This window comes from Rhineura floridana, chromosome 20 (assembly GCF_030035675.1).
Source record: "Rhineura floridana isolate rRhiFlo1 chromosome 20, rRhiFlo1.hap2, whole genome shotgun sequence".
NCBI lineage: Eukaryota > Metazoa > Chordata > Lepidosauria > Squamata > Rhineuridae > Rhineura > Rhineura floridana.
The window spans coordinates 18,552,287-18,573,540 of record NC_084499.1 but is presented as its reverse complement, the minus strand read 5'-3'; the positions used below and the strand labels follow the sequence as shown (position 1 = coordinate 18,573,540).

Sequence of the window (21,254 nt, the reverse complement as noted above, 5' to 3'; positions counted from 1 at the left end):
TAGAAATCTATGAAGTGATCCAAGTAATAAAAACTTAAAACGATCATTTCAAAAAGTAAAACCAAAACAAAATAATGGCAGGGTAAAATCAGCAGTCAGAATAATTTAATCAAAGAATAAAGTTAGAAATGAAAAGCCTGTGAAAATAAAACATATTTACTTGGCACTAGAAGGACATCAAGGTAGGTGACAGGTGTATGCCCCTCTGGAGAAAGCATTCTCTCCAGGCTGTCTTTCCAGAGTGTTTTGTCAAGTGGAAATCCCAACTTAACACCCCCCCCAAAAAAAAGATGGGGAAAAATGCACATTTTATACACCTGGCAAAAACAATGTCAGAGGCAAAATAGAGGCCCTTCAAGGGCTTGAACCCACACTACAAGCTCCACAGAGCATTCCCTAATCACTCAGCCACAGCAGCAGATTTGTGATGGGGCATTTGTTTTCATCCAGCCACAAGACCTCGTCATAGATGCTAGGAGCATAGGGGCTGCAGGAGAATCCCTAGAGAGGTGGAACAGCTCGTATTTTACATGCAAGCATCCCAGGTTCAAATTCAGTATATGCCATGCTAGGAAAGTTGGGGTGATCCCACATCAGGCATAGCTGAGCCAATCAGGGCCAGTGACATAGCTGGTGCATGGGTCAATGAGCACTTTTAGCTGCTCCCTATGATAACCAATTGACAACCCCCCTCTCTGTGTAGCTGGATAGGCTAGTATGATGACTGGATGATGTGTTTGGGTCCCCTCCAAGCCTGTCATTTTGTATCTGTAAGGTTGGAATCTGTAGCAGAAGGAACCTGCTGCCTTGGCCAAACCATTATTTTTGTTAAGGTAATAGCTCTGGCCGTCTGTCAAGAAGCATCCCATCTGTATAACTAAAGAGTTGGTCATATTGCCATAGGAACAGCTGGCTGCTGATGCCCTTTCAGGAGGGGTTAGGCCTCCCTTGCTCACCTGGGTGGAGATTATCTTGTAGATAGGAGAGCAACAGCCCAGGAGCTAGCCTTGGTTAGTCTGGTCTTCAGCTGGGAAAACACAGAGACTTCACTTGGTCTCTGTGCTGAGTCCATCAGCCCCAGCCACCACGGCTGTAGTGCAAAAAAAATCTGGAGGGCATCAAGTTGGGGAAGGCTGTTGTAGTGTTTGAGAGCTCTCTGACCTACTATACCAGCAGACACATGGGTTGTAGTATAGTGGGAAGGAATAGTGCTGCCCAGTTTTCAAAGTCAACTTTGACAAGCATTTTTCAGAGTCCCAGCTCAGCTTAACAAAGCAATAGATATTCCCAGGGCCACATAATAAGAATATACGGGTTAAAGTTTTTTTCTCTTGTCTGTAGCACGCAGTCAGAGCCTGGGCTGTTGGAGAGGGCAGTGCTTTGAAAACCTTTCCAATATGAAAGCTTTAATCCAATACTTGCTTTTCTGGGAGTAAAGGAATGCTGATCCCATGTACCTGGAGTGAACCCCATTGAATTCATTAGGACTTACTTTTGAGTAGACATGGTTAGGATTGTGCTGTAAATTAATGGGACTTCTGAGTAAACATAACAAAGAATTGTGTTTGTGTTAAAATGAACATAATTTTGATGTAGTTCTTAAACGTTTTTACTTCGAATTCTATTGTTTTCACTTTAACCACATGAAACTATGTATAAATGTAAATACATTTAGGCTGTGCATATGATATTGTAATTTAAAGGTGTAATTTTAATTTTGCTAGTTGTTTGTCATTACTATTGCCATTACATTCAGTGATATACGGGAATTACAATTTATGAGTAACATTAGTACAAAAAACATTACTAAGGATTCTGTATGGTCTGGTACGGGAGGAGGTCCATGGTGGTGACACCATGAGTTACTGCACCGGGTGACACCAATCCTAGTGACACCACTGTTTCCCACCACTTTCTCACACACAAACCTTAAAATAGTGTGTTTTTTGTTGGGGGTTGCCACCCCTTCATTCCCCCTGGGGAGAGAGTGAGATGTGTTTCAAAAGTGGCTCCTAAGCATAGCGAAAGTGATTCTTTTAATTTTTTTTAAATGATCAAAAATCAGTCTGATTTCAGAATGGTGAAGGGCGCCCTTACTTTGTGAAGACAGCAGCGTTCTTTCTTTTAAAGAGCAGCCAAAAGTCAAAAAGCTTCTGAGCATGTACACAGTACCTTTAGAAAATGCTTCCTTACCATATTTTAAGTGGAATGTCCGCCCTGTCCCAGACGTACTACCACCTTCTGGCAAAAGAGCAGCTGGTCAACATTTTGTCAAGGCTGTTTAAAATTCTGTTCCATTGACAACCCTATTCCCCCTCTCACCTTACACCATGGATTGTTCAGACTTTTGCAAAGTTTGCCCACCATTGTCATGAAAAAATGATGATGATGAAGAATTTATATACCTACATGACAAAATGGTTTCTAAGCTATTTATTTATTTATTAAACTGATATCCCAGCTTTCCTCCCAGGAGCTCAGGGCAGCAAACAAGCGACAGAACACTAAAAACATCTTTAAAAACATCTGAAAGAGAAAATTTTGTTTATGTATTACATTTATATCCCACCTTTCCTTCTAGCTCAAGGTGGCGTACAAATACAGTTCCCCCTCTCCCCATTTTATCCTCACAACAACCCTGTGAGGTAAGTTAGGTGGAGAGAGTGACAGCTAAAATCCTGTAACTTTTCATACCATTTGTGCTATGTGATAAAAGTAGGACAAAAAAGCCAAAAAAACTTGGAACATTTGTGGTATGAAAAATTAAATGTTCCAATTTTTTTGGGGGGGGGGTGTCTGCTTTTATCAAGTCATAGCACAAAAGTGTTCCTATATACAGAGCTTGGAAGTTACTTTTTTTGAACTACAACTCCCATCAGCCCAATCCAGTGGCCATGCTGGCTGGGGCTGATGGGAGTTGTAGTTTTAAAAAGTAACTTTTCCAAGCTCTGCTCCTATAACGTGGTGATATTGAGCAAAAGAATGAATAAAGCAGAATGATGTGTCCAGTATAAATCCACTAATGCACTATTATCATATCAATGAGGCCCTTCTCCAGGCCCTCCCTCTGAGGGCAGCTTGGAGGATGACAAGGAAGCAGGCCTTTTCAGTTGTGGCTCCCCATATATGGAACGCTCTCCCCAATGAGATTCACCTGCTGCCTTTGCTGGCATCTTTTCAGCACCAGGTGAAGATTTACCTTTTCCCCTACGCTTTTGGTGGACTGAGCTGATTTTATCTTGCCATTAGGGTGCTGTCAAAACTTCCTGTGGCTGCTATGGGGGTTTGTTTTTGAGTGTATATATAATTAGGAAAGGCAGGATATAAATTAATAATAAAATAAAAATAAATAAAATGTGCATGAATTGCAGCTGTTTGTATGAGAATGTTAATATTGGTTTTAATGGTATATTTATTCCATTTATTTATTTAGCAACCTTTATATACTGCTTGATTGTTATAAAACCTCTCTAAGCAGTTTACAGAAAATATTAAAATTATCAATAAAAACATGTAATTAAAAACATTTAAAAGATAATTAAAATTAACAGTAAGCTATGAAGAGGTTAAAACACACGCCAACTTTCTACTTGTCTGGATAGGCTTGCAAAACAAAAATGACTTAAGCAGGTGCTGGAAAGACTCCAGCAAAGGCACTAGTCTCACGTCAAGAGGCAGGGAGTTCTAAAGGGTAGGTGCTGCCATGCTAAAAGATCAATTTCTCGCTAGTGTGGAATGAATATTCTGTGGCTTCGTAACAGTGCCAGTTCCGCAGATTGTTGCAGTTGAGTGGGCACATATGGGTAACGCCTTCCTGCAAGTATACTGTATCTATGTTTATATGGAAGGACCATAGATCAAAGGCAGAGCCTCTGCCTTGCCCCAGAAAGCTCCCAGGTTCTGCCTTTGGCATCTTCAGGTAGAGCTGGGAATCTCCTTGAGTCTGCAATCTTGAATAGCTGCTGCCAGTCAGGGTAGACAATACACTGAGCTAGCTAGACCTGGGCTCTGACTTGGTATTAAGGTAGCTACCTATGTTCTAAATGGAAGTCACTTAGTCACGAAGCATGGGTGTAGTCCTCCAGGGTCTCAGGGGGGTCCTAGGCCCCTTACCTTCTTGGGAGCAGGGACCTTATGTCTCCAGCATCCTACCAAGCAATCTGCATAAAAGGGGTCTGAGAAGAGTCTTCAAACATGCTTCCTCATCCTTTCCTGCTGATTGGAGCCAGTCAGCCACTGAGAAGACTCTTTGCAGCAGCTAACATTCTTCCCTTTCATGCTAATTGGCTCCCAGGGATGTCTGTTGTTATGGGGTAAGGTGTTCACAAGGATCTTTCTCAACCCAGTAGCAAAAAAAAGGGGGGGTCGTGGCATGGCTGTGACTCTCCTGAAGGGTACCTGCACTTCTGAATTTGCCCCTACACCTCGGGTCACAAGCAACAACACATCTGATGAAGAGGAGGAGGTTGCAGCAAAATGCACCCACAAAAACAGACATGCCCGTCTGCAGGGGGCCCTCACTCGCGAGTCCCAGGCTATGGTCTGAAGGCACATGAGGCCAGCTCCCTGCTGAAGCTAAACAGGGTCGGATCTGGTCAGTGCCTATGATGGGAGACCGCCTGGGAACCATCTGTAAACCGCCTTGAGTTTCATGAAAAAGAAAGGCGGGGTATAAGTATAATTAATAAATAAACAAGCCTCTAGGAATGGGTTGTTTAAAACTGCAACCCCCAAACCAGAAAACGCATGATTACGCCGAGGGGAGGCCCGCGGCGCTCGCTGAGGTTTTATCCTCCCCATTGCGCACCCTTGGGGGTTTTTTTTGGAAGCAAGCCTCCTGTAAGGGCGGCGGCGGTGGGCCTTTTTGCTGGCGGATCCCCGTGCGCAGGCTCCACCTTCGCGAGCCAGGCCCTGCCCTGCAATAACCCGGGCTGAGAGCCCACCGGGTCAGCCGGAGAGGCTGCTTCCCGTTCCCAAGGGATAACCCCCTCTCTCCGCCTGCCCGTGCGCGCTGCTTGGCGCGGCTCCTTTAAGAGTTGGCCTACGTGGCAGTGCTAGCAGAGGCGAGCGCAACGCGCAGTCCCATCGACTTCCTGTGCTGTGCAGCGCTTGCAATAGGAGTAACGCGCACCACCAAGAGGAGGGGTTGTGTGTGTGTGTGTGGCTGCGAGTGCTTAGTCCGGTCTCTCCCAGGCGCAGTGGGCACCCAACCCATCCTGGAGCAAAAAAGCCACCCCTCCACCCGTCGCCATACCCGCAGCAGCACCCACTGAAGAGCCGGCAGCCATGGGGCAGAACGACCTGATGAACACCGCGGAGGATTTTGCCGACCAGGTGGGTGTGGATTCAATTCACCACCACCCACAGCACAGAGACACACACCTTGCTTTCTGTAGGAGGGAGGCCTTCCACCTAGCTTATGGGATTGCAAAGATCTTGGAAGGGTCCCTTTCCTTCAAGTGTATTTTGTATAACCTCGGAGGGGTGGGGGCTTTCGTGCCTGCCCAGAGGGGGTGGGGATGGGAGTGGGGGGGAGGGGAGGGGAATTGATCGATTATGATGATGCCGCCCTCTTGCTCCCGACATCCAAGGATCCACCCCAAAAGGAATTTGAGATCTGCCTTTCTCTCCCCCACCTCCCATAAAAAATTAGGGGCTTGCCCCCACTACTTTTCATTAATCTAAAATGTTGCTTATGGAGTGTTTGCTTAAATGGGGCTAGGGGATATCTACTTCCCTATCACAGAATGGTGGATTGGAGTGGTGTCATGAAGGGCCAGGGTTTGAAGGCTTTTTTTCCTCCAGCCTTTTATACTAAATGAGGTTCAGATCAACTTCCACAAATAACCAGCCCCAATAGTACTCTAATCAATAAAGCAAATGGCTGGTGTGTAATTCACCTTTCCCCCTCAATGAGCCCATAACTCTGGATCGTTGTGGGCAGAATATTGATGTTTGACATATCCCCTCCACCTGCTATTGGTAGTGATTTGTCTGCCTGTGGGATTAAAGGGCATCATTGTATGGTTGTGGGGGTACTTGCTAGTGATAAGCATTCAGGAAAGGTTTCTGTTGCCTGCCCCTTCCCCGACTATAAGTGATATCTAGGGGGTATGAGATTTGGCCATTTCCAGAAAATGGTGAAATAAAAGTATATGTTGGAATAGGATTTTTATTTAATGTAGTCTATAAAGGGGGAGGGAGAAAGAGAGATATAATATGAAAATAGTGAGAGGTTACTAACCATAGGCTTCTGGAATCTGGGAGTGCTATGGTGCCTAACCCCCACCCCACTTTAATGAAAACATTTAAAACGGGGCATAGCGTCCTTCCACATTTTGTGAGATGGTGATTCAAACACTACACCTAAAATAAGGGACAATTTGATGCAGGGGGTGTTTCCTCAAAGGCCATGATCCTATAAGAATGCTGAGTGAGGGAACTGATCAGTGTGTTTGTTAGTAGGATGATCATTTGCCTCTGTTTTTTAGCTGGGTGGTATTCAAGCATACAAAACTCAAAGCTTTGTATGGGTTTTCTAAAGTATTGTTTCCTGATTTCTGTAGTGGAGAAATCAGCCCCCCCCTCCCCGTGGCTGTTCAATCTCCACATTAAATAGAAACTGAAAACAATCTTATCCAGGAGTTGTTTATTGTATTAGAGTTAGACAGAAGAGCAATCTTTTGTCTTTCTCTCTGAATCAAAAGTGAATATTTATTTATTTATTTATTAAAGTTGTATACCGCCCCATAGCCGAAGCCCTCTGGGCGGTTTACAATAGGATAAAAACTTGTTAGCTCCACGTGCCTGAATGTTTCCTTTCCTGCCCATATTCCATCATGTGACATCTGATTCCTTACTGTCCCTGTGTAGTAGCAGTATCATCATCAGCAGTATCAATAATAATAGCATATGAGAGGGAAATAATTGCCCCAAACTATTTCTCTGGTATCCTTTTTAAGCAGAAAATGTCCAGGAGATGTTGAAAGTTAAAAAGAGTGGAATTGCAGAAGGCAGCTGGTGATAGATTCTGTTTGCTCGCTTGTAATGTTGAGGTTTGTAAAAGATAAGGGACACTTGTATGTTTCCTGGGTTCTGAACAAAGGAAAAGACAATCTGGCTTTATCTCACAATCCCAATGTAAACTGTCCCAGTAGAGGTTTATCTAACCACAGTATGATGTAAAACATATGTCTGCAACAGGCAACAGTCTAAGCTACTTCATGTGCCTGGTGTATCATGAATGAACCAGCTTGTGGTGTGTGTCTGTCTGTGTTACCTTAACACAAGGGTACATGCATCCAGTGGTACTCCAGGGTAATAACATCATTACCTGCTTTCCTTTGTTTCAGAAAAAAATGACAATATCCCTTGGTTAAGAATATCCCTTGGTGTGTGTGTTATGTGCTTTCAAGTTGATTATGACTTACGGTGACCTTATGAATTAGCGACCTCCAATAGCATTTGTTATAAACCACCCTGTTCAGATCTTGTAAGTTCAGGTCTGTGGCTTCCTTGATGGAATCAACCCATATCTTGCTTGGCCTTCCTCTTTTTCTACCCCTTTCTGTTTTTCCCAGCATTATGGTCTTTTCTAGTAGATCATATCTTCTCATGATGTGTCCAAAGTATGATAACCTCAGTTTCATCATTTTAGCTTCTAGTAATAGTTCTAGTTTAATTTGTTCTAACAACCAATTATTTGTCTTTTTTGTGGTCCATGGCGTCCACAAAGCTCTCCTCCAACACCACATTTCAAATGAGTTGATTTTTCTCTTATCCACTTTTTTCACTGTCCAACTTTCACATCCATACATAGAGATCAGGAATACCATGGTCTGAAAGTTCCTGAGTTTAGTGTTCAGTGATACATCATTGCATCTGAGGACCTTTTCTAGTTCTCTCATAGCTACCCTCCCCAGTCCTAGCCTTCTTCTGATTTCTTAACTATTGTCTCCATTTTGGTTAATGGCTGTGCCAAGGTATTGATAATCCTTGCAAGTCCAAGGTAGCAAATACATTTAACTGCATGACCTTAATTTACCCCTGGGTAAAAAGCCACCTGAGATGCAGGGATGGTAACGGTGATTTCTGTCGCCTTCACTGTAGGAGTTTTTAGAAGTTGATTGTTGAGTGGCCCGGAGCTAACAACTGGATTGAACATTTACATTATCCCAGCAGACAACTTTATGGGATGCTGCAACATTGCTTCTAAGGAATGTAGTACAGTGGCAGAGTTGGAAGCTGTGATCCACAGAGACCTTGGTTCACTTCAAATTTATGGAGCGCCTTCAGGAAACCATGTAAAAATGCTGTTAGCTGTGATGATGATCTACTGTCTCCCACCGGTCAGCCTTTGTGGGATCCTTCGAATGTTGCAGAGCTACTAAATCCCATCAACTCTCACCACTGGCCATACCAGGGTGATATGATTTGGAGCCCTGGAGGGCACCTCGTCTGTCTCTGTTTAAGCTTTCTTCAGCTCCGTCCTTCTGCCTCAATTCCTGATATGTTCCATGCGCATGAGTTCCATCCTGTAATTGATCATCCTCATAGCTTCACTTAGCGCTTGCACATGGTTTCTCCCCAAATAATCCTGGGAACTGTAGTTTACCCCTTGCAGAGCTAGTTCCTAGCATCCTTAACAAACTACAGTTCCCAGGATTCTTTGGGATAAATTGGGATTGGGAATTAGATTGGGAATTGGAGGCACTGTATTACAGTGGTTCCATTCCTTTCTCTCCGACAGGTACCAACAGGTAGCGTTGGGGGAGGAGGTATCAGACCCTTGGCCTCTCAATTGTGGTGTGCCACAGGGCTCTATCCTCTCTCCCATGCTATTTAACATCTATATGAAGCCGCTGGGAGCAATCATCAGGAGATTTGGGCTGCAGTGTCATCAATATGCGGATGACACTCAGCTCTATCTCTCGTTTAAATCTTCACCAGAGTTGGCTGTGGAGACCTTGTCCAACTGCCTGGAATCCGTGAGTGGATGGATGGGAAGGAACAAGCTGAAGTTGAACCCTGATAAAACCGAGGTACTACTTGTGGGGGACAAGAGAAGGTTGGGTGACATTGACCTGAAGTTCAATGGGGTGAGTTTACCCCTAAAGGACCAGGTCCGCAGCCTTGGGGTTGTTCTTGATTCCAGGCTGTCCATGGAGGCTCAGATTTCGGCAGTGAGCCGGGCAGCCTGGTACCAACTACACCTCATACGAAGGCTGCAACCCTACCTTCCTGTTCATCAGCTCCCACTGGTGGTACACGCCCTGATCACCTCTCGTTTGGACTACTGTAATGCGCTCTACGTGGGGTTACCCTTGAAAACGGTCCGGAAATTACAACTGATACAAAATGCGGCGGCTCGACTACTTACGAATAGCCGCTGCCGAGATCACATCACACCAGTGTTGTTCGACCTACACTGGCTTCCAGTTGTTTTCCGAGCCCAATTCAAGGTGTTGGTATTGACCTTTAAATCCCTATACGGTTTCGGCCCAGTTTATCTCACGGAGCGCCTTCAACGCCACCAATTATGCCGCCCGACAAGATCGGCCACACAGGGCCTTCTCTCAATCCCGCCAACAAAAACAGCCAGATTGGCGGGTACAAGAGAGAGGGCATTCTCAGTGGCGGCCCCCACTCTTTGGAACTCCCTCCCACAAGATCTCCGGCATGCCTCTTCCCTAAATGTATTTCGGAAAGCCTTAAAGACCTGGCTTTTTCAGCAGGCCTTCGGGGTATCCGGGGAGGGTTAATCGATATAATTGTAATGCCTCCTACCCAGTTTTAATATTGTTGTTGTAGATCTATTGTCTTTATTGTATTACTGTATTTTATTAATTGTCTTTTAATAATTTTGTAAGTCGCCTAGAGTGGCCATTGGCCAGATAGGCGATGAAGAAATTAAATTTATTATTATTATTATTATTATTATTATGTGCTTTAAATGTATGGCGTGGATGTGACCTAAGTGGACTTGGGCAGTATACTGCTCTCATTCTCTTTCTCTGCCTGTGTTTGTTGAGTTTTTCTATGTAGAAATCCAGCTCCAGCAGTCACAGCTGTTGGTAAAGGCTCCCTGCCTGAAACCCCGGAACGCCGCAGCCAGTCATTGTAGACAATGGATGCCAAGCGCATCAGTAGTTTGACCCAGTATAAGGCCGCTTCCAACAATCATCCTTTCCCGCCCCAACAACGTGTCCCTCGGAGCTCCACCCTGGGACAGACTAGGCCTAGCAGGAAGTTCTGCCCTGAACACAGCAGCCAGGCGCTTCCCGTGCAGCTCTCCTGGCCTGTAATTGCTCTTTGTCTTACCCCTTAAGACTCTATCCATTGCAAAGCTTGGTAGGCCGTTCTCATAACCTCATTCGCAGCCAAGCTGTCTGCTTGAAGTCCTTTTGCTCTCTTCCTTGAATGGCTTGGTTCAGGACGGGCGAGGGGAGAGAAAACTGCTGGTTGCCTCTCCAACACCTTTATTTCCTTACTCCAGGTCCTCCGTTCACAAATATTAGCATAAAGTGGCCTTTCCCATCCTTTGGGTCCCCAGATGTTGTTCCCATCAGCCCCAGCCAGCATGGCCAATGGAAAGGAATTTCGGAAACTGTATTCCAGCAACATCTGTGGACCCAAACAAAGAGAAAGCCTGCAGATAGTGCAGGAGAAAAACATGTTCCTTTTTATTATGTACGGTACAAGATAGGATAATCTACCTATTGTCACTGTTTTCTTTTTTTAAAATAACCTGCATCATACCTGTGTAAAAATTCCTGTAGCTCTTATATTTGGGTTTTTCCTTTGTCCAGGTAATTTATATATTTTTCTGTTATTTAATTATATCCAGTTGCAACTATGGAGCCTAAGTGAGGGAGGAGGTAACAGCTCCCTACAAGCCTTATGCAACTTGTAAGCTCTAGAAATCCAAAAACAACTACTTCTATAAATCAGGGATGGGTAACCTGTGGCCCTCCAGCTGTTGCTGGACTCCAGTTCCCATAATCCTCAGCCAGCACGGCCAATAGTGAGGGATAATGGGAACTGCAGTCCAACAACATCTGGAGAGAGACAGCTTCCACATCACTGATCAAAGTTAATCAGCGTGATCAGTTATTGCATGTTTCCAAATATATGTTTGCCCCTCTATGAGGACTAGAGCCATGCAGTGGCTTTAAAAATTGAATTTAAGGAGTTCAGGGTTCCAGGTCAGTTGCCAAACATCCGTGCCAGATTCAGATTTGTTTATATCTAGTCATCAGACCATCACAAAGCAAAAGTTTAACAAACAAGGAAAGCTGCATATCCACAAAGGGACATGAATTTACCAAATAACATTTACACAAAAGTGCCAGATTTCTTGCAAAATTCTGAGCGTGGGGAAGTTGTGAAACTATGACCAAGGCTGTGCATTTTGACTAACTATGTGCCGTCCCTTCCCCCCCCCCTTGTTATAGATTTCCTGGGTTCTATCCAAACGTACAATTCTGTGTGTGAGTCATGAAGGGTGTGCGGTGCGCATACGAGCCTGAATTTTTACTTTACCAGCTTTACATTTTGCTGAGTGTGTCTGTAGTGATTTCAGCACTTGCATTTAAACCTGGTCAGCTGCATAAATTATTGTTGCATAGTGGATGTCTGGAGTCTATGATGATGGGGTTATTTGCTTGGCCTTAATTCACACTGCAGTTTTTCATCTGTCCAATTCACTGCTTGCCGATTGGTTGGCCAGCAACCAGGTTCAACAAAGAGCATGAAGATTTCTTTTTATCTGTATGCGTCCTGCGAGGATGAGTTTACCCAGTCAGCAGAATCAAGTGTAAAGCTTTTCATGGTCACTTCAAAATGCAGACGCATATATAGCCTCGTCTGCAGTATATATTTAAAGCAGTATATTACTTCATAAATAGTCAGGGCTGCCCCAAAGAATCCTGGGAACTGTAGTTTGTTGAGGGTGCTGAGAGTTGTTAGGAGACCCCTATTCCCCTCACAGAGCTTCAGTACTCCAGAGTGTTTGAACAGTCAATCCATCTTCCCAGGGAACTCTGGGAATTGTAGCTGCGTGAGGGGAATTGGGGGTTCTTGTAACAATTCTCAGCACCCTGAACAATTGAGTTCGTTGGGGCTTGTCCCCTGGTAAGTGGGCATAGAATTGCAGCCTATATTATGCACCTGGCGGAGACAGTGGACAGAGACTGCCCTTTCTTCCCTTCCTTTGAACTAGAGTTCAAAGTCATCCAATTAAACTGATTGGTTTGGAAGTAAATCCAGGACAGACAAAAGGAAGTCCTTCCTACAATGTATTCATTTAATTTGTGGGTCACACTGACATAAAATGTAGAGGGGGCTGCTGGCTTAAGATGGCTTCTTAAAAACAAATCCACAGAGGAGGCTTTAGTCAATTAAAGGCTCTGGCTACATAGACTTGCCTCAGAACTTTCTGTATCTTGAATCTCAATTGCTGGGGCCCAAACTAGCAGGGGGATTATGCCTTCACCATCCCTGCTTGTGGGCTTCTAGGGGGAATCTGGTTGGCCACTGTGGGAAACAAGATGGTGAATTTGAGAGATCCAGCAGGACTGTTCTTTTTTTTTTTCAATAATTTTTTATTCAGATTTTCATAAAACATACAAGACAAAATCATAAAACATTCAAAGACAAAAAAACAAAATCAAAAATAGTTAAACAAAAAGAAAAAAAGAAAAAAAAAACAAAAATAAAAAATAAAGAGTAAAATATTGACTTCCCATTTGTCAAAGATCAAATCAGTTATAAGTCTATAATATATAACAATCCTGTCTCTTAAGTCATATTATAAAATCACTTTCCTCCAGTAGTTATCTTACTTAATCATCAAATCTCATAAACATTACTTTATTCTTTCCACAAAAAGTCAAAGAGAGGTTTCAATTCTTTAAGAAATATATCTATCAATTTTTTTTTCCAGATAAGCATATCGATTAATCCATCTCATTACTAATTATGATAATCTTATTGTCATAACCATAGTCAAAATAAACATTTCAATTAATCCATCACATCAGAATCTGTTAGGTTCAGTAATTTCAGTAGCCATTGTTCTATTATCTCTATTAGTTCCATTTTCCATCTTCCATCTTCAGTAGTCTTGTTAAGTCCAGTAAGTTCAATATCCAATCTTCCATTATCAGTATTCCATAATAATCTTGCTGTCAAAGCCATAGTCATATAGTAAGAGTCTGATGGGAATTGCCACTATCTCAAATATTTTCTTGCCATCCATTCTGAATAGGTTGCTGAAATACCCAGCAGGACTGTTCTTACGGCTCTGGGTCTAGATGGCCTACTACAGCCTTTGCCAACCTGATGCCAGATATTTTGGACTACCTCTCCCATCAGTGGTGGCCGTGGCTCCATGTCAGTGGGGAAATGGAATCCGCTCTGGGTTTTAATCTGAACCTTCAAGGAGCGCTCCAAGTTGATTCAGCACCTTGGACAGTTCCTTGGAAATTGACTTCCATGAGCTCCAGCCAGCAAGACCAATGCTCGGGGATGATGGAAGCTGCAGTCCAAAACATCTGGAGGGCACCAGGTTGACCACGTCTGACCTATTACAAGGCCCTCTCCAACTCTGATTCCTTATGTTCTTTGTCATCTCAATTGGGAACATTTCAAGCTCAACTAGAATTTTGGTGTGTACCCCATCCCAACTCTATATGCAGAATTGGCCCTGCAGGCATGGCCAGTTGCCAGGGCTAGTGGGAGTTGTAGTCCAGCAACATCTGGAGGGCCAAAGGTTTCCCACACCCGTTTTAAGAAGCGGGACTGTATTCCCTAAAGGTGAATCCTTTTGAGGTGTCCTTAAGAACACGCTGGATCAGGCCTAAGGCTCATCTAGCCCAGCTTCTTGTTCTCACATTGGCCAACCAGATACCCCTTATGGCAGCCTTTCCCAACCAGTGTGCCTCCAGATGTTGTTGGACCACAACTCCCATCAGCCTCAGCCAGCATTGCCAAAGGTCAGGAAAGATGGGAGTTGTGGTCCAACAACGTCTGGAGGCACACTGGTTGGGAAAGGCTGCCTTATGGGAAGCCCACAAGTGGAACAGTGCTCTCCCCGCTTGCCAAGCAACTGGTATTCAGAGGCAGTGGTGGAGGCAAAACATAGTTGCCATTTAGTGGAAAAGCCACCCCTGTCAAGATAGGAGACTGGGCGGGCCCTGACTCCTGTCATTCTTCATGCCCATATTTTTTTCCCTCTCCCCCCTGGCAGTTCTTGCGAGTAACAAAACAGTACCTCCCCCACGTGGCCCGCCTCTGCTTGATCAGCACGTTCCTTGAAGACGGCATCCGTATGTGGTTCCAGTGGAGCGAGCAAAGGGACTACATTGATGCCACGTGGAGTTGTGGCTACCTCCTGGCCTCCATCTTCGTGTTCATTAACCTTTTTGGACAGCTAAGTAAGTGGCACAAAACAGCTGAGGGCTGAGGTCAGCAGCAACTGTGGCTCCAGTGTGAGTGGGGCAGTGGAACCCGCTCCGGGTTTGTGGCTGAACTTTCAAGGGGCTGTCCAAGGGGCTGAAACCTGTTCCCAAAATAAGTGCCTGCAAAGCCCTGTGCTTCTGCCCTCATGGCTTGTTTCAGGACCCATTGTGGCCCCAAGCCCGTTGGCACTCAGACACCTCAGTTTGCTATTAGAGGGAAAGGAAGAGTGACATCTCCTGATATCATAGTGATGTCAGATGATTGGCAGGTGGGCGGTCCTGGTGGCTCCCAGGCTAGTGCTTAAATGCAAGGCTGCCTTAAGGAGACTGATACATTGGTAGAGTTTGAGAAACGAAGGTCGCAGGCAAAGGATATGTCAGGAGCCAGCAGAAAGCTTTGTAGGTGAGTCACAGGCTTTTAAGAGATATGATGGTCAACATAACCCTAGCAGTGGGAACATGATTTCCTAATGCTTTTAACTCAACTGTTTTTCCTCTTCCCCTCCTCAGGTGGCTGCATCCTAATACTGAGTAGGAACTTTGTTCAGTATGCCTGCTTTGGATTGTTTGGAATTATAGCATTGCAGGTAAGAAATCAGTTGCAAATCTTAATCCCAGAACCCTTTGCTGAAAACCAACCACTAAGCATTCCATCCCCTATGGAGTTACTGCTAGTATGTTTTGCAAGCATATATGTTACTTGAGGAGCGTGACCGCCTTTTAAACTTATTTTACCCCCCTGCCCCCAAGAACTTGCCGCAGATATCTGGTAGGTGGGTGTGGAGATTCCTTTGTGCAGCATTGAGCATCGCACTGCTATGCACTGAGCTGTTTATTGAAAAAAATATCCCCTTTGAGTGTGTTTTTAAAAAATGTTTGGTACTTCTTGCTAAGAGTTCATCTGAGTATGCTTTCTAAAGCCCTGTTTTGGCTCCAAGCCTGTTGGCACTCAGACACCTGAGTTTGCTATTGCAGCAGCTTGCTATTAAATTGAACCTGCAGCTTCAGAGGCATCATACCTGTGAATACCAGCCACTTGGAAACAGCAGGAGAAAGCTCATCCTTCAAGCCCTGCTTGTTGGCCCCGTGCGAGGAGCCTTTGGCCCACCAGAGATTGCTGAACTACAACTCCCATCCGCCTTGGCCATTGGCCATGCTTGCTGGGGCTGATTAGAGTTGTAGTCCAGCAACATCTGGAGAGCCAAAAGTTCTTAGCACCTGCTGTAAACTTTCCATAAGCTACAGTGTAAATGAAAACTAAAGCTTTATTTTATTTTAGCAAAAGCACTACACCATTTGTCCTTTCATGGCCCTTGCTTGGCCAAAGAATACATAACAACATTGATGTACATATATATTTGTAGAGAAACATAAGTGAAAACAGATGCTTTTCCCTGAGGGACTTAAGATCTTAGAAAGGGGAGACAAGCGTGTGGGAGAAGGAAAGGAGAGCGCAAGAGATGAAAGTGCAAAGGCACAGAGACACCAAGTTTCTTTTTGGAGCATGTGACTGCTGTGACCTCAATATCAAATGAAAATGTGGTTTTAACCTAACGGAGTAGAGAGCGGCACATACTTCAGGGCTCAATCATGTCTGGTTATTTCCTTTTAGACCATTGCGTACAGCATTTTATGGGATCTGAAGTTTTTGATGAGGTATGTCTTAACTTTTTTATTGCCTTTTACTTGTTCCAAGTTAGTTGTTCTTAGTTTCATTTATTGTTCGCTTCTAACCACAGCCTTGAGAAAAGATTCTTATTTATTTTTTATTAAATTTATATTTCGCTGCTTCAAGGGTGCCCATGGTGGCAAACAACAAGTGATAAAACAATAAAATATATCTTAAAAACTCTAAAAACAAAGCATCTTAACAAACATCTTGAAAACAATTTCAATATGCTACAGCCTGGCATAAAGATCTTTATTTAAAAAGGCTTGTTGAAAGAGGAAAGCCTTCAGTAGGCACCAAAAGGACAACAGAGATGGCATCTAATATTTAAGGGGAGAGAATTCCAAAAGGCAGGTGCTATCACACTAAAGGCCCAATTCCTACATTGTGCGGAATGGACCTCCAGAATTCAGAGCTTGGAAAAGTTACTTTTTTGAACTACAACTCCCATCAGCCCCAGCCATCATGGCCACTGGATTGGACTGATGGGAGCTGTAGTTCAAAAAAGTAACTTTTCCAAGCTCTGCATGAGATGGTATTTTCAGGAGGCCCTTGCTTGCAGAGCGCAGTGATTGACTGTGTATATAAAAGGTGAGACAATCCTTTAGATATTCTGGTCCCAAGCTGTATTATTGAGCAGCCATGTTCAGTTTGCCTGTCAAGGCTCCTTTTGAATGTTTCGGTGTAAGCCACTTTCTTTCTCAGACTTGCCATCAGAAAAACCCCAGAGGGTTGTATCCAACTAAGTTCTACACAGGGTAAATGGACATGGACTGCCTTCAAGTCGATCCCGACTTATGGTGACCCTACGAGTAGGGTTTTCATGGTAAGCTGTATTCAGAGGGGGTTTCCCAGTGCCTCCCTCTGAGGCTAGTCCTCCCCAGCTGGCTAGGGCCTGCTCAGCTTGCCACAGCTGCACAAGCCAGCCCCTTCCTTGTCTGCAACTGCCAGCTGGGGGGCAACTGTGAGTTAATGGACTTAAGTTAGTCATGTCCTTCAATTTCAAATGGGTCTGCTCTGAGCAGGACTCACATTGGATGCAACCTTTAAGCTTCGTACTGTAGTATATTTGAACATCAGTATGTAACTTCAGCTTTCATTGGTGCAAGCACTTTGTGAATCTTGTCACACTAGATGTAGGTGCAGGGGATGTGTGTTTTTCATGTTTGTTTTCGGTATCTCGCCATCTACAGGAACCTCGCTCTCGGGGGTGGTTTGCTCCTGTTGTTGGCTGAGTCGCGGTCTGAGGGCAAAAGCATGTTTGCTGGTGTGCCTACCATGCGGGAAAGTTCCCCGAAGCAATACATGCAGCTGGGCGGACGGGTGCTGCTAGTCCTCATGTTTATGACGCTGCTGCATTTTGATGCTAGCTTCTTTTCGGTAAGTGCCCCAAACTTTAAAATGTTGGGTTGGGTGTGTTGTTTTTTTGGTATGGAATCTGCCTCCTCATGTAGCTGCTCCTATTCCCAGTGGTAGCGGGTGCCCATTGAGACCACCAGCCATGGCCTTCTCCCTGTACCAAAGAAACAAGACCTTTGTGGAGTGATGTACAATAACGAGAGGAACCTCCAGTGGTGCCCATTAGAACTAGTAGGGCGGAAAGCAGGCAAGCCAACTACTTTTAGTTTTTGCCCCATCCTCCTCCCTACTTGAGTTGAACAAGGACAACCCTGAGACTGAGGAGGAAGCTGGTAGCCATTGCAGTCCCCTGGACAGGCTGTAAATAAGAAGGCTTAGGTTGGTGGAGCGGTGCCCCATTCACCTTAATGGATCAACCTCCGCTGGTAGGGCAGAAGGCAAGATCGCCCCTAGGTGGAGATGGAGCTAAAGACAGGCAGAGCTGTACCCTGATTGGTTCTAAGTGAGGAGGCAGGCGGATGTTAGGACTGTAAATTGTTTTTGTATATTGTATATTATGTATAGCTTTTAGCTATTGTAAGTCGCCTAGAGTGTCCACTAACCTGGACAGATAGGCGACCAATAAATAAAATTGTTATTATTATTATTATTATTATGGCCAAGGTTGGTGGGGCGGTGCACCACTCACCCTAATGGACCGGCCTCCACTGAAATCTGCTGCTGTGTGTTCCGTCCCTCCCTCCCTTCCGCCACTGCAGGTCCTCCAGAACATTGTGGGCACCGCCTTGATCATCCTCGTGGCTGTCGGCTTCAAGACCAAACTGGCCGCCTTGACCTTGGTCATCTGGCTTTTTGCCATCAATATCTATTTCAATGCCTTCTGGACCGTCCCGGTCTACAAGCCCATGCACGACTTCCTCAAGTACGACTTCTTCCAGACCATGTCCGTCATTGGGGGCCTCCTGCTTGTGGTGGCACTTGGGCCTGGCGGCGTCTCCATGGACGAGAAGAAAAAAGAGTGGTAGAAAGAGGGAGAAGGGCAGGATTTAAAACAACCCGCATTGTCTCAGAGTCTGGGGACTGACCTTCAACATGGGTTCAGTGGGGGGAATTTTTTTTTAAAAAAAACTGCCAGCATTTTACATAGGTGCCTAATGGTCCCTACTTAAAGGCACACATCTTATTTTTGAGAATCCAGTTTTGGTTTTAGTTCACGACCGCACTGATAATCGGATACGAGATCATTCTTCATCAAGGAACATCTTTGCCTTGAGTTCCTGTTGTTCTCTCTCCTCTTTTTTTGTAATTTCCTAAAATTGGGACATACAGAAGGTGGCTTGCCAAACAACATGTGGGCATAGCACCTGCCACCTTTTGATGGTTTTTTAAACACATTTTTTCTTAAAAAAAGCTACTGTGATCAGATGCCGTTGTATACTTTCAGTGTGAAAGGTGTTCCCTTTTTTTTTTGTTTACGTTCTTCTTGTAATTAAAAGTTGCCTCCCAGATTGAGAACTGACAAATCAACAAGTGGTAAGAGCTTAGTGTAGCTTCTGTACCATTGGAAAAGGGTTTTTTATACTTTTAAAAAACCGACACACCCACCCCAGTATTACAACGCCCAAATAGGATAATCCCTTGAAACAGAGGCAGGAGAAAATTCTGCAACAGCTAGGTCCCTTAAGGGAATTTTTTTTCTACTGGCATATTACTACTTGTAACGCAAAAAAAAAAAGCAGAGGCAGGAGAAAACCGTTTGGGTTTCATGAAAAAATAATTCAAGGGAAGGCAATTTGAGCAACATCCCATGGTAACTCAGATTTTTCAGATGTCAGCTCTTAAGGGGCCATTGTTGCTTTACTTGGAAGAACACACGTAATTTTAGGGGCAGACCCCGTATTCTAGAGATCTTGTGCTGCTGTTGCTTTTGGACATCACATCAGATCCAAGTGAGCCTTGTGTAAATGAAGAACAAGCTTGCTGAATTACAGCAAAAGTCCATCAAGTGGACAGCCAGAGGCTCCTGGGGCCCTCTAGCTATTGTTTTCAGTGACAACTCCCATCATTCCTAACTACTGGCCATGCTGGCTGGGGCTGATGGGAGTTGGAGTCCTGCTGCAGAAGGTCACAAGAACAGCTAATAGCTGATGGTATGTAGTATTCAGAGGTAAACTGCTTCTATCCATGGAGGTTCTTTTTAGCAAACGGCCATGAATTTGTAATTTTTTTAAAGCCAATTATCTAGCAGCCCTTGCCTCATTTTGTTGATAGTGAACTCCATTGCGTTAATTCATGGGTTCGGTTAAATGCTTTCATTTAGCCAGCACTAAAGGGTGACCATGGGGTGACCATGACTTTTTAGTGCTGGGACTTTTATACTTTTCAGAACTGTGAAGAGCTACAGAACTGAGAGAGGATGAATATTCAGCTAGATACTGTATGCTAAAAGGCTCCAAAAAAGATCCTTTGCGTGCTGCTTCATCTTGTCCAACTGACCCCTTTCCATCCATCCACCCCTCAATAAAATATATTTTGGAATACCCCAGATTTTGCATCTGGAATAATAATAAAAAGGTCAAATTCACTTGTATCCATCTTGTATAACCTAAAAGAATGCAAGCATTTCTTTTAAAAAAGGCAGCATTTGCTTCTCTGCCCAAGGAGGACTTATGGACACTTGAAGTCCTGAGGAAAGCTTCTCCCCATTTGCACCCATCCTCTTGCCTGCTGGGGGGAGATGAGAAGAAGGGAGGAAACCTGTTGTTTTCTCAGGTAAGTCTTATTTCTTGCTTTAACCTCCATTTACTTCAGAAGAAGGTCTGCAAAGCCAACTAATCCTCTCCCCTAATTAGGGGTGGGATATCTGCATTGCTGCAGCTGTGGTTGAACTCTTGACTCCCCCAGCTGCCATGGTCAATAGTGTGGGATGATGGGAGCTGTAGTCCAACATCTGAAGTGTGTGTCCTCTGTTCTCTTCTCCAAAAAATCCTCCAGTTGGATTAACAAAAGCGGAGAGGCTACAGACTGCCTCTTAGATAAAGAGAGCATGCTTCTGAATACCAGTTGCTGGGAGTCGCATGTGGGGAGAGCTCTGGTTCTGCTTATGAGCATCTGTGAGAACAGATTGCTAGATTTTATGGGCCAGTGTGGCGTAGTGGTTAGAGTGTTGGGCTACGACCTGGGAGACCAGGGTTCGAATCCCCACACAGCCATGAAGCTCCGTGGGGGACCTTGGGCCAGTCACTGCCTCTCAGCCTCAATGGTAAACCATCTCTGAACAGGGCTGTGGAGTCGGTCCGCCAAACCTCCAACTCCCAACTCCTCTATTTTTCTACTGTCCGACTCCGACTCCACCCAAAATTGCTTCCAACTCCACAGCCCTGGAAAGGGCTGTAAATGTCTTTTTAAATTGGAAGCTCTCCTAGGAGCATTTTTATCGCTGCCTGAATATGCGCTGATCTTGGCATCACAGCATTTGTCTTCATCTGGGTCCTGTGTCATACACTCACACGCAAAATGTTTTCCATCTTGAGTTACGGTGAAATGCTCAACTACAGCTGACTTCATGGGAAGCTTCTCTGACATTGTGAATTGATATTTTAAAAAATTTGTCAATCAAAATTTATTTTGAAGCCAGAGTCGGTACATTTCTACCAACTCCGACTCCACCCAAAATTGCTTCCGACTCCACAGCCCTGTCTCTGAATGCCGCTTACCATGAAAACCCTCTTCGTAGGGTTGCCATGTCGGGATCGACTTGAAGGCCG

At 44.5% G+C, this 21,254-nt stretch overlaps 1 protein-coding gene across 1 annotated transcript; it reads left to right on the top strand.

Moving 5' to 3' along the window:
• Positions 1–4,955: 4,955 nt before the first annotated feature.
• SURF4 (surfeit 4) lies at positions 4,956–20,071 on the top strand. The gene is made up of 6 exons (XM_061604243.1): positions 4,956–5,334; positions 14,249–14,435; positions 14,970–15,046; positions 16,072–16,115; positions 17,322–17,508; positions 18,246–20,071. Exons 1-6 carry the CDS (start codon positions 5,287–5,289, stop codon positions 18,510–18,512), a joined length of 810 nt encoding a protein of 269 aa, XP_061460227.1. The 5' UTR covers positions 4,956–5,286; the 3' UTR covers positions 18,513–20,071.
• The last annotated feature ends 1,183 nt before the right edge of the window (positions 20,072–21,254 follow it).